At 36.5% G+C, this 26,036-nt stretch overlaps 1 protein-coding gene across 6 annotated transcripts in view; it reads left to right on the top strand.

Annotated features, from left to right (window-relative positions):
- The window catches only part of ZnT77C (Zinc transporter 77C), a 389,840-nt gene extending 369,936 nt beyond the window's left edge, over nucleotides 1-19,904 (top strand). For all 6 annotated transcript variants that reach the window (XM_081737767.1, XM_081737765.1, XM_081737766.1 and 3 more), the window contains 2 exons: nucleotides 4,128-4,295; nucleotides 19,161-19,904. In XM_081737767.1, the coding sequence (XP_081593893.1) occupies nucleotides 4,128-4,295; nucleotides 19,161-19,523 (531 nt within the window). In that variant the 3' untranslated portion in view covers nucleotides 19,524-19,904. The remainder of the gene's footprint in view (nucleotides 1-4,127; nucleotides 4,296-19,160) is intronic.
- Nucleotides 19,905-26,036: the final 6,132 nt, after the last annotated feature.

The raw sequence follows: 26,036 nt of genomic DNA, 5'->3' as shown, positions 1-26,036 counted from the left end.
ACTGTCAAAACATTACTTCACAGAACACAACCTAATTAGATTTTACCATTTTATATCCCTATGATCTACAAAGTAGAAACTGGATCCAATTGGCTAAGGATAGAAGTCAGTGGAGAGCTTTTGTGAACGCGGCATTGAACTTCCGGGTTCCATAGGTCATAGAGTTAGTTAGTTAACCCTATGACCTATTGCTCCATTATCATGCCCCATGGGTTTACACAAAGTGAAGTAATAAATGTTAAGCAAATTTAAAGGTAGTAATTCAAAATTCATTAACACTATGTCTACAATGAAGAAAACTTTTTCAGACTTTGTAGTTCTACAAACAGCGTAATCTCTTAAGGAACGCACGTAAAAGACGATGACAATTAGTCATTGAAATGAGTGTGTCGAATTTGTTATATGGATACTTTGGTGAGAATTTTTCTAATTGAAATTTGAAATTTAAATTTTTGAATGAAACTTCCGATAATACAGTCTCAATTCTTCTCAATGCTACCATTATTAAAATTTAACTTAGTTTTCTTCGTTCTTATGTAATAAGATTCAGGAACATTCTTTTCAATATATATATACAGGGTGTAATGAGCTATACTGACAAACTGTAAGAGGTGATTCCTCACATCAAAATAAGAGAAAAAGTTCATATGGACTTGTGGAGAAAAGTGCTTAATTTCAGAGCTAGGACTGTCTATAATCGCGAAAAAACCAAATTTCAAGAGACCTTATTTCAAATTCGAGAAACAGTGGATGGTGGTCCTTATCAGCGTAAAGGGAGTCACTCATGTGCAATCGAAAAATGCATATTTCATTAATGTTCAATGGGTGTAGAGAGTATTCCATGCAAGGTGAAATTCCCAGACATGTCATCATCAACCGAATTTTGAGGTATGCTCTGACTTTATGATTAGTCCAAAGTAGGAAAACGATAAGCTTTATAGCAGAGAACAGGGAATCCTTTGGCGCGATGTCGGAAGCGTTAAGGATCGTCAGCAGCACGGTCTCTCGTACTTGGGAAAACGCATCCTGCAATGTTTTCTTTCACGCTTATAAATGAAGAAAACGTGAAATATACCGTGAAGAAATACATCGCATCACACGTTATTCCGATCACAAAAAAAACATGGATCTGCCAGTTCCTAACGCTTCCGACTTTCCTCCGAAGGATTGGATGTCCATTGTTGTCAAGGCTTACCTCCTGCCTACTTTGGACCCTCCTTGAAATCAGGGTATATCTGAAGATTCTATTGAGAGCATATCTGAGACTTACACTCTGTAAAGAATACCCTGTACACCTATTGAAAATTGACGAAATATGCATTTTTAGATTGTGTATGCGTGGCCTCCTTTACGCTGATAAGAGCCACCATCCACAGTTTTTGGAATTCAAAATAGGGCCTTTGAAATTTGGCTTTTTCGCGCCTTTGGACAGCCCTAGCTCTGAAACTATGCACTTTTCGCCATAGGTCCATATGAACTTTTTCTCTTATTTTGATGTAAGGAATCACCTCTTACAGTTTGTGGGTCTAGTTCATTAACACCCTAGATATAGATATAAATAGATAGATAGATATAGATATATACTATCATTAGAGATTCAGGTTTTTCCAAGAATGAAGCATCTCACATTGGCGTATAAGCTCCCTATTAAAAATAACTGAACTTGTGATTCATTTAAAAAAAAAAAAAAAAAACTTAAATAGGAAAAAAGGGGGAATTTCTGTCTTATAAATGCCAACACTCAAGTTAGAGGAGTGGAATGCGATATTAAAACTCTTAACTAAAAATAAGAAAATACATGTTTCGACAATTTAGCTTTTAATGGGGAAAAGAAACAATTCGTATGAAATTCAAATTTTCGATTCTTTATACAAAAAAAAAAAAAAAAGTTAGTATTCGTTTCAGTTGGAAATAAGAAGTCTAGTACATAAAAAACTCTTAATTGCAATTAATCGAAAACGTGTTTCAGCTTTTTCAAAACTTCGACTCCTAAAGGGGACAATTTGTAGAATTAAAAGTTTCGATTCTTTCTTCAGAAAACGTTTAATGTAAGTATTTGCGTAAGTTGGGGGGGGGGGGGGGGAAGGCGTGAAATTTGATATATAAGCAAATAATAAAAAACGAATAAATATGTGTTGCAGCGTTTTCGGCAATTCCGCTTCTAAAAGGGAAAAGAGGGACAATTTTCACAATATTTAAATTTTTGGTTATACATATATTCATTTAGTTTTATTCTTCTCGTGGAGCATTCTATTTGCTCTATGTAAGCACTTGTCATTTGCTTTATTAAACATGTTTAAATAAACATCTAACAGTCGAATTAGGGGGCCAGGAAGTCGTTTTGGGGGCCGGGTACCCATTTGCCTCCTCCCTTCGTGGGTATAGCCCTGGCTGTAAGCTACCTTCACATTAGTGTTGCCAACTTTAAGAGTAATGTAATGTTCCACAGAAACATCGTGCTCGAATTTATCTTGCAAGATATATATATATACAGATTGGCCTATAATTATGTATGTGGTTTTCAAAGACTACGGTAAAGAAACTAGCAACATAACTTGAACATAAATACATTACTCTCATGCCTTCCTTACAAGAATTTTAATCTCTGTTCTCCATGGCATAATCCACTAATGCATTATCCAAATTGATACCTGCGTGGACACGAAGACCAACGTTGTCACAAGCAGCTTGACAGACTTGTACTTGTATCCTGTGGAGCTCTTCTGTGATAGCTTCCCGTAGTTCGGCCAAATTGCGTATGTGTTGATACACTTTGTCTTTTAAGACACTCCATAAAAAAATGTCAGGTGAGTCAAGCCTGGAGATCGAGCTGGCCACTCCATAGACTCACGTCGACCGATCCAGCGGTTCCGGAATGTTTCGTTCAGCCAGTCTCGCACTGGCATACAATAACGGTTCTATCTAAGTCCTGTGACCGTTATCCCCACTCTCAGCTACACAGTGTTGCCATACCGAAACTTTTTGTCCAGAATTACAAATAGAATAATACAGCCAGTCAAATACCATATACACAATTATGGGTCACCCTGTATATATTTTCAGTCAAACCCTTTAAAAGCTTATCGGAGTGAGTGTCTCCAATTGGAATCATGGGACCTCGCTTCAATATCAATTGTTCAGGGTACTACAAAGACAAAGGCCTGTGAATAGGTATAGAGAAAGCGTATGAATGTTATAAATGTAGTTGGAATTTGTATTGTTAAGACTTTGTTTTAAAATCAAATAAATATATATACAGTGAAACCTGTCTTTAGCGGAATCGAGCGGGACATGCAAAAATTTCCGTTAAAGTCAGGTTTCCGCTTAGTGGAGGTAGACCTTTCCTTTCTTTTTTTTAAAGAAAATACATGTTATAAAAGGGCATACTGAGTAAATATATTGCTGTACGTACATTGTTCGATTACAGTACTTCTTTCTTCTACGAATAAATACCAAAAAAATTAAAATGAATACAAAATATGCTATGTACACGTTTTCTTTATTTTTCTAATAGCCAAGCAGGGTTTTCTGTGTACATTGCTGCTTGGCTGCTTGACTTTCCGCATTCACTTTAGCCTGAGAAATTATACTAAGTCAATCAGAATTTTTTCGTAAGGCAAATTTTTGCAGTTCCTTTAAACTTCTGAGAGAATCTTGATATGTATTTATTCTACACTCTTCTTGGAACTCGATATCGTATTCCTAATCTTCCTCTATCTCGTTTTCTTCTTTCCGACATTCCGTATGATTTTTGATAAAGTTGCGGGGATTAAGGACAATTTGTGGGGATGAATATGAGTAGTGGTTGGGGAAGGTCAACACTGTCCAGAAATATTTAACAAAAGAACGAACATTTTATCGCAGACAGTGTAATGTATATGTCTCACAGAATGTCTAAACATCTTCTAAACGCTGTATTCCGGAACTCCGAATTTTCCGTTAAATGTTTATTTTTCTTTCCGTTGTCCGCGTAACACAGTTTCCGCTTAATGAAGGGAGTTTTACACGTTTTGTTCTCCAAAATTCATGGGACCGTGAAATATTTCCGTTTAAGACAGTTTTCCGTTTAATAAAGGGTCCGTTGAAGACAGGTTTTACTGTATATTTTTTCGTCCTTTCTTTTTCAGTCGACCAGTCCTGCCTTAGTACAAGCTCAAGAATGTTTTCTTCAGTGTCAACAAGAATCTTGCCAACAAATGCATTGTTGCAGTCAGACTCATCGGGGCAGCCAAGAGTTAGTATCTGTCACTACCAGCAACGGATGCACCAAAAAAGCAAATGGAAATCACGTAGAGGTGTGTATATATATATAGCTCATAACTAATAGTTGTATACTGGTACTAAGTCGTGTGAACACAAGTAATGGGTCAATATGTATTTGTTGCTTGGCAATTGTGAAGCATTATATATGTATGCGGGCCAGAGAAGGCGCGGGGTCTACATAAGATCAGTTAATATAAAATATAGATGATATGGGAACTTCGATCATATGACCATATTATCTTCTTCTTGTTCACCTCAACCATAGGTTGGTGGGCAACATAAAACTTTTAAAACTTTTCTCTCGCTTAGGTGAGCTGTTTTATACTTTGATAAGGTCTCTTCTTCGTAACTGCATCTAGATATTCTATCCTTGGTCTTGGTTTTCCTTCTGCCTTTCTCTCTTATCAACACGCTGGTTCAATCGGAGTGCCGAAGATGGCCAAGCATGTTCTTTTTCCTATTATCTTCACGATCTGTCGTCCTTCATTAGCTTCCTTTACTACGTCTTCATTCCTTTTCTTTTCGGTCCATGATATGCGCAGCATTCTGCGCCAACCCCACATTTCAAATGCTTCCAGCTTGGATGTTTCAGCTTTTCTCAGTGTCCACGTCTCTGATCCGTACATCGCCACGCTCCATACCAGTGTCTTAATAAATCGTTATCGAACGTCCAGCGACACATTTCTTGATGTTAGCAGTCCTCTTTTCGTATTGAATGCTTGTTTAGCCTGCGCTATTCTGGAACTTACGTTTTTTTTCACTTCTTCCCTCCGAGGATATTAGACTTCCTAAATAGGGGAACGTCTTAACGCCTTCGATTTTCTCTCCATCTAGCCATACGTTTGCCTTTTCCTATCCTGCTCTTGTGCACTTTATCACTTTCGTTTTCTTCTTATTTATTTTTATTTTGCATGTTTTTTTCCAGTTGGTCGTTCAAGTTTTAAAGTGCTTCCTGCAAGTCCTCACCGTTCTCCGCTATCAGTACTATGCCATCAGTGAATCTTATTGTGATAAAACCTGACAATTTACTTTTACGCCTTTCTCGTTTTTCTCAAAGATTTCTTTCATAGCCTCTTCTATATACAGATGGTGATCAGAAAAATATAAACACCTGAACGAAATTCCAACTTACCAGATTAATATGCTGTCGGGCCACCTTTCGCCTTCAGAACAGCCTTGATGCGACGTGGGATGGAGGCATAGAGGTCGTGAATGGTAGCAAGTGGAATTGTACACCATTCCTCGTGCAGGGCATCGGCCAGTTCTGTAAGAGAGGATGGAGGTGGAAATCGTCGCCGGAGTCGTGTTTCCAAGACGGACCACAGATGTTCAATTATGTTGAGATCTGGGGATTGGGCGGGCCAGGGGAGGTGTTGAACTTCATCCCGATGTTCCTCAAACCACGCTGCAACAATGCCAGCTGTGTGAATGGGTGCATTATCATCCTAGAAGTGGGCGTCATTGTCCGGGAACAACATCCGAACCATAGGATGCAAGTGGTCTCCTAAAATTGCGACATAATCGTTGGCAGTGATTCGTCCGCTAAGTGTGACCACAGGACCCAATGAAAACCATGATATGGCGGCCCACAGCATCACCGAGCCGCCGCCATGTTTCACAGTTGGGTGGAGACACTGCAGATCATAAGCTTCTTTCGGCGTTCTCCACACATAAACACGGCCCGTGGTTGAGAATAGGGTGAAGGATGACTCACACACTATCACACGTTTCCAGTCCTCAACGGTCCAAGTTGCATGGTCGCGGCACTATTTGAGGCGTGCGAAAGCGTTATGGTCCCTGATGAGCGGTTTTGCCCGTGCAACACGACCCCGTAAGTTCATGTCATGTAATTCGCGGCAGACTGTGATTGTCGAAACAGGGTGGGGGAGGTGCTGATTGAGTTCCTCCGTCACTTGCTCCGCAATGGCACGACGGTTCTGCGTGACAATGCGCTTTAATATCCGGCGTGACCTGTCACTCATGATTTTCTTCCGCCCACTGTTCCGCTTCCCCGATGTGGTTTTCCCGTGTGTTGTGTAGACCGTCATCATCTTCGACACTGTCCCACGCGACACACCTAACACAGTAGCCACTGCCCTCACACTCACTCCACATAACCGCGCACCAACAATTTGCCCTCTTTGAAACTCTGAGAGGTCTCCCATTTTACACTTCCTTCAACTGCTGCAGCCACTGGACACTGCTGTTCCACTGCGCCTGACGTAGTATGGAGACCGACCTAACACACCACCACCAGCGGTCCGGCGCTGCGGGCGCCACGACACCACTGCCAACCCATACATCTGACGTGTTGCCAACTGCAGGTGTTTCCATTTTTCTGATTACCCTCTGTAGATGTTGAACAGGAGAGGTGAAAGTCCACATCCTTACCTCACTCCTTTACTTATTCTTGCTTCCTTCTGATCTCTTGTTATAACAGCTGTCTGGTTCCTATAAAGTTGGTATATTATTCTTCTGTCTCTGTAATCCACCTTCAGATTCCTCAACGCTCTGAACACAATATTCCAATCTACGTTGTCAAAAGCTTTCTCTATATCTACAAACGCTATCACAATTGGTTTGTTTATTTTAATGTGCTGTTCCATGATTAACCGTAGACTCAATATTGCTTCCCTTGTTCCCTTTTTCCTTCTGAATCCAAACTGTTCATCCGATAACCGTTCTTCGATCTTCCCTTCTATTCGTCGTGCGATAATTTTGCACAGTATTTTTGATGCATGGGAAAACAAAGCTAACGTTCTGTGTTCTTCGCATTTCCGTGCGTCTTTTCTCTTAGGGATAGGTACCAATATGCTTTTCTCGAAGTCTCTTAGTATTTTTCCCGAGATGTACATTTCATTAATAAGATTAAATGGTTTCTTCTTTGTTGCTATTCCGAGATTCTTAATCACTTCCGTTGGTATTTGATCTATTTCTGGGACTTTACCATGTTGCATTTTCTCCAAAGCATTGTCAAATTTGCACTGTAAAATTGATGGTCCTAATTCATTTTCATCGATGTCTTCTTCCTTTTCTATCTCTTCTTCATTCACTGTATCTCCTTTATAGAGTTCTTCAATGTATTCCATCTTCTTGTTATCTGCTCCTCTCCTATTAGCGTTGTTCCATCCTTGTCTATGATAATGTCTGTGCGTTTCTTTTTCTTACCGAACTGTTTTCTAACCTTTCTATATGCCGTTTCTGTATTGCCTTTGACTACATTTTCCTCAATTTCTTTGCCCAAGTTGTTTAGCCAGTTTTCTCTGACCTTCTTTACTTCTTTGTTCATGTGATTTCTGCACCTTCTGTATTCCTCTTCTTTGTTTGTTATCTTGAACTGTCTTCTGTGCTCCATCATTTCCAATATTTCTGTTGTTATCCAGGGTTTATATTGGGTTCTCGTTTCTCTTCCTATGTTCTCGTCGTCAGCTTTTGTAATCCCTGCTTTCATGGCTTCCCCTTTCGAGTCGATCTCATCCCCTGTTAAAGCTACCATAGACGTCTTTTTGTCGCATTTGCAAATTTCCTTTCTATATTTTCATCTCTTCTTAGCTTGATTGTGTTCCATCTTTTATTTGGTGCTACCACCCTTTTCCTCTTTAGCTGGAGTTCGCTCTTCATCAAAACTAAATTATGGTCTGAGTCAACGTCTGTTTCTGGGTAACTCTTACTGTTCTTCACTTGATTTCAAAATGCTTGTCGGACCAGTATATAGTCTATTTAATATCTTTCTTTGTCTACTGGTCTTGTCCATGTGTATCTTCTTCTTAGTGGTTGTTCGAAGAGTGTGTTCGTTACAGTCAGATTATGGCTTTCGCAGAACTCAACTAATCGTGTACCTCTTGCATTCCTTTCTCCTGGGCCGAAATTCTCAGTTACATTCTCTTCTTTGCCTTCGTCGACTACTGCGTTCCAGTCACCCATGATGATTAAATTGTTCTGGTCTTGAACTTTCATCAATACTTCTTCTATTTGCTCATAGGTTTCTTCTACTTCCTCATCTGTGCAGCTTGATGTAGGCATATATACTTGGATTATCGTCATATTTCTCGGTTCGGTTGCTATCTTCAACATTGCTATCTTCCTTTCATTGTATTTCCAACTGCCTATGACTTTCTCTCCTATCTTCTTATTCAAGACAAAACTGACTCCTGCCGTACCGTTTGCAGCTCCTGAGTAAATCATTCTGAAGTCCCCGCTCCACATGTCTCCTCCATCAGGCCACCTAACTTCGTTGATTCCCAAGATATCTATCTTCATGCGTTCTATTTCTTTCTTCAGGTTTTCCAGTTTTCCACACTATAACAGCGATCGCCCATTCCAGGTTCCCATCCGGCAAGGGTTTCGTTTGATGACAACCGAGGAGGCCCTGCTTTGTTTCCCTCCACTGCCGGGGACGATCCTCTGTGAAACAGTAGTGTCGTATTTCCTAATATTACATTCTCTTATTTCTCTTTCCATGTTGTTTCCTAAGGACTGAGTAAAGTGGTGGTGTCCCAGGTCCTTCCACCTCGCAGTGAAACAGCCATAGAGGACATCCTGCCCCTGCCTGTTTTTGTCCACATCTGAGCCTTGCCGATGTCAATCATCTTCAGCCTCAGTGTGGTAATGGTAGAACTGCTGCCCACTACCATACTATCTCTCTTCGTCTGACCCCTACCCCTAAAGACCTGTTCGGCATGGGAAGCCCTCTGATAGCGAAACTATCTCCGGCATAGCTCTTGGGATCATTAGAGCACGCAAGCCCCCCCTCGCCCACCGCGGCAAGGCGGAGATATTGAGGGAGGGGACTATATTATAGGTTTCTCAAACCAAGACTTCGTATTTTACAAATAATAATAATAATAATAATAATAATAAATACATAAATAAATAAACGTAAACTTGGTTATCCTACATAACTGTTAAAGATAAGGAAATTATAGTCTGACAAAGATTACCTCCCATAACTCTATTACATTCTCACATAGGTATCTCGTGAATTAATGGGATAATATTCAGATCTTGAACAGTTAATTATATACAGCGATAGTTTGTAATCAACACTATAAAAAAAAAGTGAGCAAGTATCTTAGATCAGGAGGAAACTATAAATATGGTCCAGAAATACGTAGTTTTGGACACAGACATATCCGAAAGAAAATATATATATATATATATATATATATAAAAAGTTATGTATTTTCAGTACCTTAAGCAATCGAGCGAACGCAACGTACTATCTTAAAATGCACCTAATCTATTCTATCTAAATTTGCAACGGCGTTTTGTAATATTTCAATGGAAAATATATTTTGTTTCTGTCTTGAGCCTACAACTTCTAGGCTACCGTTATTTTACTTTGCAACCACGCAGAAAATTTGGAAATTTTACGTAATATTTAATCTATTAAAGATATCAACTCGCTGCAAATGAATTATTCATCTTGATCAATCATTTCATTCATGCTTATTTACGCCCACATTTACTTCGTATAATTTGAATTATATAGCTTTAGAGTTCAATTTTCTGTGCTTTTGGTAGCCTCTGTTTCTAAGTATATGCTCTTAAGAGATCTAATTAACTAACTAACTAACTAACTAACTCCATCGCCTATGGAACCCGGAGGTTCAATGCCGCGTTCACAAAAGCTCTCCATTGACATCTATCTTTAGCCAACTAAATCCAGTTTCTACTTTGTATTCCTATTTCTGCGAAACCCATCTTAATATTGTCCCCTCATTTGCGCCTAGGTCTTCCTAATGGTCGTTTTCCGATTGGATTTTCAGTTAAAGCTTTCAAAGTCTTCCTAATTTCTTCCATTTTCGCTACATTACCTGCCCATCTGAGCCTCCTAGACCTGATGACCCTAATGTTTGGTAAACGGTACAAATTATGCAGTTTCTTGTTATGAACTTTTCCGCCATTCCCCATTCCCGTCTTTTGGGTCCGAATATTCATCTCAGGATCTTGTTCTTAAATACTTTCAGTCTACGTTCTTCCCTCAGAGTAAGCATCACACAGTACAGCAGCCATGATTATCGTTTCATAGCTCTTAGATATCTCTGGTATTATTTACTAATAGAATGTGTGAAATACATTTTACAAGATAAACATAGCATTAACCTTTTGTATTCCTAGTAGACTGTAGTAATTTCTGATATTTCGGACATCTTAAGCGAGTATCCATTTTCAATGGTTTCAGCGGCTTAACTCATGTAGTAAGATCTTCACATGTTTTGAGCTTCATCATCAGTGGTAATTTATATAAATTGCCGTACTCGCATTCGTTTCATATTTGTCGTCTAATGAGTGTAGAAGACCATGTCAAGAGAAGCTTTACAGAAGCAGTTAGTTCTCTAAAACAGTGGTTCTCAACAGATGTATCGCGACATAGTGGTGTATCACGCAGTCCCCTAACATGCGTCGCGAAATTTTAGAATTTAAAAATCATGAAGAATTTAATAATAATTAGTTAAAATAGAGACAGACTGTACCAATCAAGTTCTCCAGTAGTAGTGATAATGCTCAGTGCTATATACAGTCATTATAAAGACTAATTTGTTATACTATTATAATAGTTATTACTATTATTATTTATAATAAAAATATCAAAGGAGTGTGTTGCGATGTCCTCGACGTTCAGTAGTGTGTCGTGTCAAAAAGGTTGAGAATCAATACTCTAAAATACCTACCAGATTAAAATAACATAAACTAGACGATATCACACCTACAGTAACATAATTTTATGGAGGAACGTATAGGAGTGCGATGCTCTCAATATAATTACTAGGTTTTTTTTTTTTTTTTTTTCAAAAATGTACTGCTTCGTAGTAATACTTCAATTTATGGAAATTAAAGAAAAAAAAACTGAAGCACAAAGTATGTGAATATCTTACTGCTTATTATGATTTAAGCCATTGTGGTTTTTGAAAATGGATACTCATTAAAAAAATATATGAAATATTGGAAATTACTACAGCTTACCAGGAATGCAGAAGAATAATACTATTTTATCCTTCCTTCCATCTTTCTTTCTATGGTGGTATGAAGAAGATAATTTCTTCGCAAGATGTGTTCAGTCCAATTGGCCTTTCTGCGAAGGATGATGGCTAGTTCTCTTCTCTCCTGTCCGTTTTAGAACGTCTTCGTTTGTTACTCTTTCTGTCCATTTTATCTTCTCCATCTTCCTCCAACACCCATTTCGAATCTTTCTAAATATTTCTTCTCTAACTTCTGTAGTGTCCAAGTCTCTGAACCATATAGTCTAATGCTCCATATATAGCACTTGGCCAATTTCTTCTTTAGTCCAATATTAAGGCTGCTAGTTAAGAGTGACCTTTTCTTCTTGAATGCTTATGGTATTATTAAGAGGTACTTATTAAAATAAAAAAAAAAAAAGGCATTGATTAATCTGTAATTCTTTATATCTCTCCACTTTGTACAGAGTTCTACACGGAAAAGTAAACAAAAGAGATACAGCGAATTGAAAGAACATTTTGGGTCTGAACAAGTGATATGCTCTTGTTCAGATATGAGCTTTTTTTAAAAAATCTGTTTTTCTCTAAAGACTATTTCAGCTAAATTTACCTAACTTTGCACGTTGATCGTGGTCATGGCACGGATAACTTTAAAGTAAAACGAATATGACCAATTATGTTTTTTTCTTTCTTGTTCTTCCCAGAAATAATAGCCGAAAAATGTCCTGTACGTTAGGATTGATTTTTTCTAAAACTATCAAGAAATGGGGAGAATACAAAGCTAATTGAGGTAAAATGACTAAACGTAAGCATCTGACATATTAAAAATAATACAAAATTTACCATTTTTTTCTTTTGCTTGTTTTTCATAAGTAAAAGGAGATAATGAAATGCAACTTAACACAATCATAGATAATGTTATTCTACAACACAAAATATGAACCTCAAGAATTTTCAGTTTGCCAATCATACAAATTACAGTGTTACCAGAATAACATTTCTCCCAAAATCTAAGTTAAGGCAGCTATGAAATGAAATCTTTGAGTTTTACGTCCCACAATTATGCCGGTTAGGCTAAAGGAGACGGCGATGATGAGTAATGAATGAAATGGTGGAATGAAGAAAGTGGGAGGAAACGGGAGAACCCCGAGGAAACCCACGCACACGATGTTTGCCCACCACAAAGTTCACTTGGCGGGGGCGTTAAGGCAGCTACTAGAGGAACGAACGCAATAGCATTTGATTACGTATAGTTTTTTTTTTTTTTTGTATCCTGTGAACTACTTTTTAAATAAAATTATTATTTAATTTTAATAATTGTATGTGAAAACTATTTTGTTTATTACATACTAAATAAAACTATTATTTTACTGGGGGAAATGTTATTCTTGCAACACTGTAATTTCTGTGGATGGTAGCACTGAAGATTCTTCAAGTTTATATTTTCTGTTGTAGAATAACATTATCTATGATAAGTTGCATTTCATTATCTCCTTTCACTTATGAAAAACAAGGAAAAGAAAAATGGTAAATTTTGTATTATTTTTATTATGTCAGGCTCTTAATGTTGATATTGATCTGTGATCTAATGGTGGTTAAATCTATCCTATCCCATACATTTAGCATTACCAGGTAGAACACTTTCCATTTCTCCCTGATCAAATTCGACGTAGACATTTGATCTACATTTCGCAAACTTTAAACAAGAATAGCGTAAAGTGATAAATAGTGTTAAAATAAGTATTATGTATTACGCAAATAATTAAAGAAGAGCTCAACATGCAAATACGTAGTACCCATATAAATAGCATAATTTATGAGGGCGTGAACATGACAAATCCAAAGGACATAGCAACGTCTTTTAATAAATATTTCACAAATGTAGGGCAAACTCTTATTAAAAACAAAGGAAGTAGTAAAACTAACTTATCGGAACTTAAAATTAAAAAATGTGATAAATCTATATTCTTGAAACCAGTAACAGAGAGTGAAATAATCATCATAATAAAACAAATGAAAAATTCGAATTCGGCTGGGTCGGACGAATTATCTAACAATTTATTAAAAAGTTGTTACAAATATTTAGTTAAACCACTATGTTATCTCTCAAATATTTCAATCGCCACAGGAACCTTTCCTGATAAACTAAAGATTGCTAAAGTTAAACCTTTGCACCAAAAAGGTAAACTCAATGAAATAGAAAACTATAGACCGATATCATTGCTACCCATTATAGGTAAAATTCTGGAAAAAATAATGTTCAATCGGGTTATGGATTTCATTAATAAATATTCTATTATATCCAACACACAACATGGTTTCTTGAAAGGTAAATCTACTGAGACAGCAATTTTTCATTTTCTAGAAAACTACAGAAAGTTACTGGATGAGAAAAAATTATCTATAGGAATATTTTTAGACCTAACAAAAGCCTTCGATTTAGTAAATCATCATATATTGCTAGAAAAACTTAGTTGCTATGGTATTAGAGGCTTAGCAAATAAATGGTTTGAATCATACCTTAAAGATCGGAAACAAGTAACTGAAATCACAGGAATAGTTAAAAATAAAATTCAAAAATGTGTGTCAAGTGAAGAAATTATTAATCGTGGAGTACCACAAGGATCAATTCTAGGACCACTTCTCTTTCTTCTTTATATAAATGATCTTTCTGAAAGTATTAATAGTTCATGTGTGACTTTATATGCAGATGATACAAACATAATAGTTAGTGGGAAAGATGAATGCGAATTAGCTTCAAACTGCCAAACGGCAATGAACCAACTTTCAAGTTAGATGAATAAAAATGACCTTATCATTAATGTAAATAAAACATGTGCCTTAAATTTTAACAATGGTAAAAGTAATCAAGCCAATGCAATAATAAAAATAAATAATAAAACAGTTAAATATGTAGAAACTGCTACCTTTCTCGGAGTTAAAATATCTAATAATTTCAACTGGGAACCACATATAGAACATGTAAGCTAAGCAAACTATGCTATGCAATTAGATGTGTAAGAGATAAGATTAATGTAAAAACAGCTAAGTCTATATATTACTCAAATTTTCATTCTACAATAAAATATGGTTTGATGTTCTGGGGAAATGCACCTAAAAGTATTGCTATCTTTAGGCTACAGAAGAAAGTAGTAAGAATACTTGCAGGAGTAAAATGGAACTCTTCTTGCAGAAATATTTTTAAGGAACTTGGAATAATGACTCTTCCCTCAATGTATTTGTTCGAAATATTAATGTATTTGAAAAAACATAGTAGTGAATTTATTGTTAATAAAGACATTCACAGTTATAACACAAGAAGTAAAGACGACATTCACTTGCATGTACATAGGACAAATATATACAATAAATCAGTTACGCACAAAGGTACTCTATTATACAATCTACTTCCATCATGTATAAAAAATCAGGTCTCTGTCAATAGCTTTAGATCCAAACTTAAAAGGTACTTGATAGAACATTGCTTTTACTCGGTTGAAGAATATGTAGAAAATAATTCGTATACGTAAAATTAAATGTATAGTAAGTAAATTAGTGAAACCATAAGAATCTATATGTAATAATAGTATGTATGTTTATGTATACTGGTATATATATAAATGACATGTCCAATTTCGTTGTATGACGATGAACGGATGCAATAAATTATGATTATGATTATGAATGATAATAATGATAAGCAAGATTCGCTCCCCCAACTGAGTTTTGTATGCGTTTATCCATTGTACCAGAGATTGCACTCTTTTTCCTTTAGAAGCAAAATTTTTGAAGCGCGTGAACCCTTATTTTTAATAAAGAGTTTACATACCGAATTTCACACTTCCAACTTAATCATCACATTGGCCATTTACAGAATAGAAAAATCAGAAATTTGATAAAATTGCCACTTATCTCCCCGTCTCTGTCCTCAAAACCGAGATAAAAAAAAAAAAAAAAAAAAAAGCTGAAATATATGAATTCTTGAGCTACTCTGTTCTATTCTAGACAAAAAATATCAATCCTCTCTTTCTAACAATCCCTTCCTCCTAATCGTTTAAGATACATATTTAACCCTTAACGGTTCACTACCTTTGAAAATTATCAAAAAATTATGATATTTGCAGTATGTCGTCTATTTGGTCTGTATATCATCTGAAAGTAGTTTTCTAAATTTTCCTGACAATAGTTTTCGAAAACTGAGTTGTGTCCAAATGGTTACTTTGCACAATTTTCCGTAAAGTGATTTTTGAGTACTTGTAGCCATATAGTAATAAAGAAAAGTAATCTCATAAGAAACGAGAAGTAAATGAAAAATGGTAAGAGTTCTTTACTTTATAGGATTTAATATCTAAATCACGAATATTAATTTATAAGAAAATGTAAGGTACTATCTATGAGTCCACATAGAAAAAATAATAATATTTACATTTCGCTGAAAATACAGATTGAATGAATATTATATTCAAATATATGCGTAGTTTTATAGAATATTCTCTTTTTTTATTTCAATTTTTAAATTTTTAAATTTGAATGTATAAACGTAGTGTAACAATGACTTAGGGGTCTACAAAGGATATCAATTACCAAGTGACAAGAACATTCCTTATCGTGATACATATACTTACAGATGGAACCGCATAAAGAAATTCTTCAGTGAGCTTGTTACTCCTGACTTACAAAAACGACATCTTCCCTTAGATGTGTAGGCTGGCCAGTGAGCAACAAAATCTTTCCTTGTATCATCACATGGTCACGTAGCAACAGGTCGACATATTTTCACTTGAAGTTCGCCCAAGCTTTCTAAAGATTGTCTCCCTCGTTTATGCTTTCTGCATGATACTAGTGCAGATGCAGTATCAACCCGAAACACTTTAAGATGTTTGGCTGATTTCCTAAGTACGTTACACTCTCTTTCGTAAGGTAACAAGCTGTTTACAAGAACTAAATCTAGCATGTACCCAAAAATTCTAAGACACCATTGTTTGGATATCATTGGTGTACGGCAGAGTTCTATGAACACGTTTGACTTGTCTACACTTCTCATGGGTTTGCTATAACGTTGATGATATCAGGACACGCACAATTTTTTTCCGCTTTGTCATACCTCTTTACATACTCTAGTGGATGAATTCCTGCTACCGTGCTACAGATCGTTACGCACCTATTGTTTATCCACTTTACAACATGATATCGTTACCACTATAATAATCATAATTTCCTCTCCTTTCTTTGACAAAATCTTATCTTCTGCCATAGGACATCCTCCTAAATGATTTTGTCTCATTATTGGAAGAGTTCAAAATTTCATTTCATCCTTCCAAATATTGCATTAATTTCACACTTGTAAAAAGTTATCAATGTACACGACTAAAAACTCAGACTCCTCTCTCTTGAATTTCCCATAATTTTTCAGCAAGACTGAGCTCCACCTCACTATGCGTTATGTTTACGCCAATGGCTCGATAGACCATTTCTGGGACATTGGATAGGGCGACGAAGACGGATAGAGTGGCCTATATTTTACGCCACTAGAGCTCTTCTCTGGGGTCATCTGAAGAACCTTATTTATCAAGAACCCATCCGTGATATCCATCATCTGATGCATCGAATTTTGCAATATTGTGAAACCGTTGACCCGGACATGCTGTTGCGAATTCATGCGGATTGGCAGAGGCGCTTTGCAGTGTGTCTTGCTCAAGAAGGATAGCACATGGAGCAAATGATGCTGTAATGCCAAATTTTCACCCTTTGTGAGAAAATAACTTCTGAACCAATAACGGTAGGTGAAATGGACTGCATCACTATTTCCCTGAAATTGAGGTCGTGTCAAATGATACCCCACATATTCCCTTCCATTTTAAAAATCCAAAGTTGGATCCAAGATTATGGCTTCCAAAATGGCCGCCAGGGTAACCATGTCAAACAATATGGTCCATTATCCACCTGAAAAACATATACCATGAACCAAATGTGAATGCCAAGACGTTCCTGTGCTACAAGGGTCTTAATTGACCGATGCCTCACTCTATACTATACCTCAGGTATCGGATGTGAATGCCAAGACGTTCCTGTGCTACAGGGGTCTTAACTGACTGATGCGTCACTCTGTACTATACCTTAGGTATATAATCTGGATCTAAATCACTGCAAGTAAGATCAGGTTCCGAAATCCTTATTTCGGCCTTACTACTGTTGGCCTTATTCTTAGTGTTCTTCCATAGGATATATCAACGGAGATAAGTTCTTCATCCATTTTTGACGAAACACAGTCACCTGCAAAAATATAAATAGCCTATCACAATATTTCTCCTTTGCACCTATATATATATCTATATCATATTAAACCTTTGTATGAAATTTAAAATTTGACTAATAAACAGAGTACTATGTTTCTTTTTCACCTTAGATTTTCTATAAAAATATCAAATGTTACATCAATATAAGCTAGTCCAATATATAGTATTTTTTCTGTACAAAGTATACGTTTGATCCGTTACCGGACAATGTAACCGAATGGTTACGTAGTATATTTTTATCATAAATAGTAATCAATTTTTGACATTATGCCGTTTTTATACTTGCACATTGTTGGCCAATGACTTACAAAGAAAAACATACCGAGGAAAATAAAAACATAAACTACTTACCTTCAGTATTTAATATTTTCTGTCTGCTTCCAGCACTAATTGCAAAACAACGACATATCCACACACTACTTCCCGCGTAAAATTCACCAGAGTTGTCACAAGGGGGCAATAGCTGCTCTCCCATCGCAGAAAGTGTGTACACAAATAACTACAACGAACAATACCGAAATATAACCCTTTTCAACCCAATAGGCAAAATCAAAAAATGTGTAACCAAATGGTTACGAAAACTCGTTAAGGGTTAAAAAAAAAAAAAAAAAAAAAAAAAAAAACTTCCTTTCGTGATAAAAACAGTTTTGTGTCCAAATTTCACTTTTCTAGATGTAGTAGTATGGCTAGGGGCCGATAAGTGAGTTACTTCTACTCTTTTATATGAGGACTACTATTTTTTTTTTCAACTTCCGTTAAGCCAGGTGAGAACCACGTGAGATGACGAAGCAGGGATAAGATAAAGCTGTTCATTGGACATCGCCCCATCTCCAGCTCAGATAGATAGACTATTCCGTTCAATTATTGTGGAGTAGAGAGCTTGAAAACATATCGAGAAAAATCGAAGCGCCCACGAAGTGTGAACGACATGATGTAATTCTATTGCTCCAGGCGGAAGGGTATAATACAGTCTCATTCTTCGTCGAATGTGTAAAAATTACGGCGGGAACTTTCTAAGAGATGGTTCTGTACTCGATTGCTGCAGAGAGTTTAAACAAGAACTTAACGATTTACATGATGACAATGGTCAAGAATGGAAATCAATGGCGGGAGACGATTTTGCTGAACGCGTGAATCACATGGTTCATGAAGGGCGTAGATTGCGATTTTTGAATTGTCTGCTGAGTTCCCTGAAATTTCAAATCACATAGATTTATTCATAGCAGTCGCTTCGATTGCATTCGATGTATTCTCAAGCTTGCTACTCACAACGATTGAACAACAGAATCTGTGTATCGGTGTAGGGGGTGGGTGACGTGCAGTGACTAGCTTTGTTACATCTCCGTTTCCTCATCTTAGGTGCTTCTTCTCTGGTGAGTTAGCGATAGTTGAAAAAACAACCCTCGTATAACAGTATAGATTACAGTGTTGTATCATTCTTTTGAGTCATCTCAAATTCGGACCTATTTTTATACTATTTACAACGTTTTGACGCATACTAGTTACGAAATGATATAGCCATGTTTTTATTTACATTTCCTTCCACAATCATTCACATACAACAAACATCCAGTATAATGTTATGTATTTTCCTATAATATGATATCAGTAATTCTTTACATGGGTTATTTTTTTGTTGTAGGTTAAAAATGGCGACGCGAAGAACAAAATGTGTAAAGAGAAAGACGACGAAGAGCCGAATGATGAGAACAAACCAACAGCGGAGGAGGATGAGGGACCAGAGGTTGTGGAGGTGACAGTGCCGGAGGACACCAAGAATGAATGTGAACGTTGTAAAGAAGGTCAAAGGTCATGCGTGACTGAAAATACAAATACAGAGACTAGAGATGAATCACAGAGCCACAAAGAACAAGATACATCAACAACAAAAGAGGAAAAAGAAACACAACCACCCACGGAACAAGAACAAGAACAACAAATGTCATCAGAGGACAAACAAGAAAATGGCGACCCAAATAGTTCAGAGGATACCTCAGGGTCATGAAGAAATTTGCAAATGGCGGACGTTTTCACGCAGTCTTCCATGTAACATGACAAAGTGCCAGTGGAAAATGCCACCAGATGTGAGTGTTGAACAATAGGCAGTGCCTTAACGATATTTTATTTACTTAATGTATGACTCAGGTAAATGATAGTGATGTGCATTTTGTGACTTATTCATTGAAATCTATTTTTGCTACGTTGAGTGATTGAACTAGAGAAAGCGCTAGTCAAATGTAAGTTCGTGCCTTGTTGGATGTGATGTGAAGCAAGGATGGAATATACTTTGTATTGTGTGCAAATAATGTATAATAATGTATTATTATTATTATAATTATTATTATTATTCTGTAACGAATTAAAACAAAAGAGAATTTGTTTTATATTTTGTGTGTTTATTTCATTCATTTCTTACGTGCAGAGTTTCATAAGTCAGAGAAGTGTTATTGTACTGTAAGATATGGCTTTTTAAAATTTGTCAGTTCTTTGATTTCAAAAAGGATATGTTTAAATGTACAATGAAACCTGTCTATATTGGTCATCATCGGTTCCATTGAAAAGTGATCAATGTACGGGGAATATGTGTATTTTGAAGCAAAAGCTATTATAGATTGTAACCAGAGGCGGTTCGTGAGGAAGTCATACTGGTTAAAGTTAAGTTTTGTCGCTTGAAAACCTAGGGAATAAAAGTTATCTAATATATTAATTGTTGTATACAACAATTAGCACATTTAAAACAGGGGTGCCCACAAGGGGGGCCTATGACGCAAAGTGCGTCATTGAAATATTGGGGGGAGGGGTTAAAATCTGTATAAATATGTTTCAGGGAGTGTAAAAATTAATCGAAAAGATTTTTTCATGGAAGAACACTTACGGATAGACAATTGGGGGGGTGCGTCATGGACATAAGGGGGGGCACCACTGTTTAAAAAGTTTTCTTCTTTTAATTTCAAGCGGAAAAACTTTAATTTTTACTGATGTGACTTTCCTTATGAGACGGTTCTGATTGTAACATACGCATTTCTAACATAGCTATTGTCTACGTATTAGTTTGCAACTTGTACAAGGTCTGATCAAAAAGAACGGTGAATGTAGTTGCACAGTGCCATCTATCGACGTTGTATTCATTTAACTAGTAAGCCCGGTAGCCTAAAGCTTTGGCACAGTCAGTGTCGAGTTTGAACGAGTTGTGACATGTTAGTTGGCTTCCAGAGGTATAAGAGTGAGGGCGTGTTAAAAGTATATCTGTCGCACGAAGTTTTGTTCTAAGCTGCAAAAAAAGTACCAAGCTCATGAAATGACAAAATCAGTATATGACGATGAAGTAGTGGCATTGAAGACTGGTTACAAGTGGTATAAACAATTCAAAACAGGCAAGGAGTCGGTTGAAAACGAGCAACGATCGAGACGTCCTTCGACGCCAAAAACTGATGAAAACGTGCAAAAAGTGGCACAAATGATTTATTCAAATAAGCGAATCACTATTCGAGATCTTTCCGAAGAATTAAAAATCTCGTATGGATCCGTGAAAAACATTTTAACCGCGAATGGCTTCTTTCAGCACGGAAACGCGCCATACCACACTTTGTTTTTGATCTGTAAGTTTTTGGCCGAAAAAGCATTCATGTCATCCACATCCACCATACTTTCCAGATATAACATGAGGCGACTTCTGACTCTTTCCAAATATTAAAACCATGCTTAAAGGAAAACGTTTTGACACCATTCCTGTCATTAAGAGGGCCACAACAGAACAGCTGAACGCCCTTACAAAAGAAGCCTTCCAGAAATGCTTCCAGTCATGGATTGGACGTTGAGATAAGCGCATTGGTCAATACTGTGAAGGAGATTAAATCAAATTCTATGTACAATTGTTACTTTGTTTCTAATAAATTATTTACCGTATTTTTGACCACACCTCGTACATGTGTGTAAAAATTATTTCTTCAATATATAACAGTGCATGTAATATATTTAAGAGTACGTGGCTTCTGCACGGAAGATAAAGAATTTAATTTCGAGTAGGAGCTTGTGTGTTTCGGATTTGATGTTAAACTGTAGTCCACATCTCATCTGGCCTTGGCACTGAAAAAGAGATGCTAAATTCCAATTCAACTAAATATCTACCTTAGTCTCCCATTCGCACACAAGTTTAAACATTGTGGGCCTTATGCAGAGTCATTCTGATTCGTGATTAGTATCATACTAAAGAGTTCGACTAACATATGTTTCCTGCAGTAATCAGGCCTTTAGTATGACGCTAATCATGCGTCAAAAACACACTGCATAAGGCCCTGTAATTTCAATATGCTAATTACCTGCAAATTACTAAGGATATTCTTTATTCTCTTTCCCTTCCATCTGTGACAATAGGTGTATATAAGATCGTCAATTCCAGAAAATACTCGAAAGATTTATGCTGTCTGAATCCTCTAAGCAGTGAAACGCCAAAACCGTCCCTGAGTTCTGGATTTACAAACATATACATACGTACATTCTGCTGATGGGTTTTGACCACTAAACTCAGGAAATGAGTTGTGTGTTGTTGTTTTTTTTTTATGCTTTGTAATATGAATCCGATTATTTGTTATAAATTCCCTGAAGGTAGTCTCTAAAAGTCTTCGAACACGTGACGAAAACTAAGGGCACCAATAGCTCAACAAATCTGTTTTGGCCTAGATTAGCAAACATCACGTAATGTAGAATATGAATGGCATTGATTTAGACCAACACTTGCCGATAAGGCGCGCCTTTGGCGTGGAAGACCTGGGTTCGATTCCCAGGAGCTCGAGTGGTTTGGATTCCACGTTAATCAGTAGGTCCACGTCTCATATAGTCTCGCTGCAGAAGGAGACGTTAAACTCAAAATCAACTCAATTCGCCGATAAGATAAAGAAGCAACAAACAGTATAACCATTTCCTGTATTCTTGGAAAAGTTGCTTTCAATAGACAAGATTCCCCCTCTTCCTTACTTAATATCATTTATTGACCTCCCGAAGCATAACAAACAGTTACGGGGGCGCGGTGGCTCAGTGGTAGAGCGTTCACCTCTGGTGCTTGGGGTCCCTGGTTCGATCCCAGCTCGCGCCGTGTGGACTTTGTGGTGGACAAACACCGTGCTCGTGGGTTTTCTCGGGATTCTCCCGTTTCCACCCACTTTCTTCATTCCACCATTTCACTCATCTCTCATCATCACCGTCTCCTTTAGCCTAGCCGGCATAACCGTGGGACGTAAAACTTAAAGATTTCATAACAAACAGTAAAAAAGTTCTGAAAGGGTTTCTAAGAAATGAAACAAAGTACATGTACACAGTTCAACATACAAAAATAAATTTCAGATTAACAACATAGAAATATCGTTTGTTCAATGCGGCCACGTTCGAACCTAGGTAGGTAGTCAACTTAGAAAGTAATAAGCAATATATACATTCACAGTAGACTAATTGTACTGTAGCATACGTCAATTAATAATTAAGAAATTTTACATCAGAATTCCCATCTTCAGCGGCGTTTTGGTCTCCTTCAGCCTAAAGGGCATAAACGAGGGACGTTAAACTAACTAAAAACATTATTTATTTCAGAAGCGTTTTCTTGAAGCATCTACAGGAAACAAACTCATCGTGTCACAGGTCATCTATCGTTGTTACAGGAGTATCAAAATTTTTTTTTCTTTCTTTCTTTTCGGGGGCATGGTGGCTCATTGGTAGCTTGGTTCGATCCCAGCTCGCGCCAAATGAACTTTGCGGTGGACAAACAGTGTGCGTGGGTTTTCTCTGGGTCCTCCCGTTTCCTCCCACTCTTAATTTCACCATTTCATTCACTTATCATAATTATCGTCTCCTTTAACCTAGCTGGCATAATCGTGTGACGTAAAACTTCAAGATTTCATTTTTCTATTTTTTAATGTTCATTTACCAGTAAACGACTTAAAGGTTTAAAAATGTCCTTTATATTACAGAACCGTAGGCAGCAGTTCTAGAGTTGGCAGATCTACAAGCGCCAATCGAAATGCTCGTATTCAGAGTACATTCTACGGGTGAACAAATTAAATCTACCTATAATTATGCTATTTATGTCTTTTATGTTGTATTTAATTGTTATTTACAACTATTGTTATTTTTATGACAACAAAAGGACACGTTTAAATTCTTTTCATTGTTGCTTCTGTATTATTGCGTGCCACACACACTATTTGCACTTAATGATTTGATAGAGATGAACATGAAATTTAAAATTAGTTTCTATGGAAATGAAATGTACAATTTCTGTTTTCAATCAACGCTTCATAAGAAGAGCAATAATAATTGTCATAAATTATGGACTACGTTTTTCGAGAAAGCAGATGCACCTAGTTAAAATAATGCAGTATATTCTCTCTATACCAGTCAATAATGGACAATGTCGAACGGGTGTTTAGTGTAATGAAAGATTTGCAGTCAGATGATAGAAACGGAATGTCAACAGAAGTTGTGATGGTCATACTTTGTGTCCTCTATTACACAAATAATGCTGGACATCGGACTTGTCTTCAGGTAGTACGGAGAAATTATTATATAGGAATTCCGATTAGTGTTTTGTAAATATGAAATGAATTTTTTTTAGTTATCCCCTTTAGGCTAACAGTGGTTCTCAAAGTGGGGTCCGCGACGCCTAAAAATTGAAGTGTTGTAATAAAATGAAACTCACAGCTGTTATCCAAGAACTATTTTTAAGATTAAGAAACTACAGCTGTGGGCAGTATGAGTACAAAACAATAACTATTCATTATTTCCAGTGCTTAAGGATTTCATTGATTTTTCAGGTGAAAATATCTCTACTGAAATGCACAAAACACGTGTAGGACAGTTGAGAGCACTAGCTGCAAGTTTTCGAGAATATTTCCCTGGCCCACATCCTGGTAATGGTTGGATTGAAAATCCTTTCACTAATGTAGAAATCCATGACATACAAGGTATGAATCTCTCCATCACAGAACAAGAACAGCTGTTGGAACTATCCTTTCGTTAGTTCATGGAAAAACGTTTTCAAAAAAATGAACTTTGTAGCTTTTGGTTGCGTGTGCGTTGTGAGTGTGAAGAGTTGTATAAAAAGACAGTGCAACATTTGATGCCATTCCTTTCCACTTACTTATGAGAGCGGACCTTTTCTGCTCTTTGCAGTATTAAAACCTTAAACCGAAATCGTCTTAATGTGGAATCGGACCTAAGATTAACGGTGACAAAACTTATTCCAGATTTCAATGCAATTATGGAAAAACACAAAGAATTTCATTCATCACATTGGAGCACATTGTTTATCAAGTGGATTTCCTTTAAACAAAAATTGGTTTTCTTTCTTGAAAGTTATTGCATTTTCAATTGAAATTTCGTTCACTAGGAAATAATCCTGTATCTTTAGAATAAATTACTTACTGCATTATTTTTCTTTATCTTTTCATTGTCAGTGATAATTCTAATTAGTATATTTTTTAATACTATGTGAAATTTCAGATAGCATTGCAAGGGGGTACGAAGATCATTTTCCGACTGAACAAGGGGTTCGCGTTATCGGAAAGTTTGAGAACCACTGGGCTAAAGAAGACAGTTGATTAATAACAGTGAATGATTGTGAAATTATTATTATTTTTTATTCTAGCACCAGGAATCAAACTTGAGATCGCGTACACCAAAGACACACGCGCTAGCGACTAGACAATCGGGGAGGGTTAATTAGTGCTTTATCTAAAATAACTAGTAAAAGTGTGCCAACAAATTGTAAGATGTAAAAAATGGAACAATAGAGTATTAGCTTGTGGATACTTATGACAGTCCAAAAACAGCAGAAAATCTGTTGACGGTATGACATTATTCACAAGTAGAAGACTAGCATTGTTTATAGTCTCAAGGTGACAAGCGCATTATATATCTGCACCATTCTGGAAAATTTTGAGTAATATCAAGATAAGTTCCATGATGAGTTAACTGTAGATGCTTTGAGAAAGAGCCGCTGAGGAAGATGGGAGTTCTTATTGAAAATTTTGACAATTACTATACTACATAACAAACGTATACCAAAATTAGCCCAAGTGAAAATTCGCAATCATGCGTCAGTTTAGTTCCTCAAGTTGTTAAATAATACAGTGTTAGGAGAAAATGCAGACTTTACAAAAATAAGGCCAAGCTAGCAGGATTAAATGTATTTGTATTTTACATCCTGAGCCCAAGAATTTTTTTTTTTTTTCATCTTCCATCATTTGTTCGTATCCAAATATGTGTAAGTAATAATAATAACTGACAAAAGAAAAAATACTGTAGTGTGTGTCTAGGATACAAAATAAAAGTAATATCACTAAAACTACTAAATACTAGTAAAATACAATGTAATATTGTTAAAAAGTTTCGAAGTATAGCTAATTAATTTAACAATACCAACAACTCCACTAGAAATATTATCTTCTTGCTTTCGTTCTAGCAAACACACTAATTACATTTTTAAAGTCCAACTTAACAATCAGATCAATTCCTATTGCTCTAGAGC

This window comes from Thermobia domestica, chromosome 14, assembly GCF_964235325.1.
Source record: "Thermobia domestica chromosome 14, izTheDome1.hap1.1, whole genome shotgun sequence".
NCBI classification, from domain to species: Eukaryota; Metazoa; Arthropoda; class Insecta; order Zygentoma; family Lepismatidae; genus Thermobia; species Thermobia domestica.
This window is presented reverse-complemented; position numbering and strand designations above follow the sequence as displayed.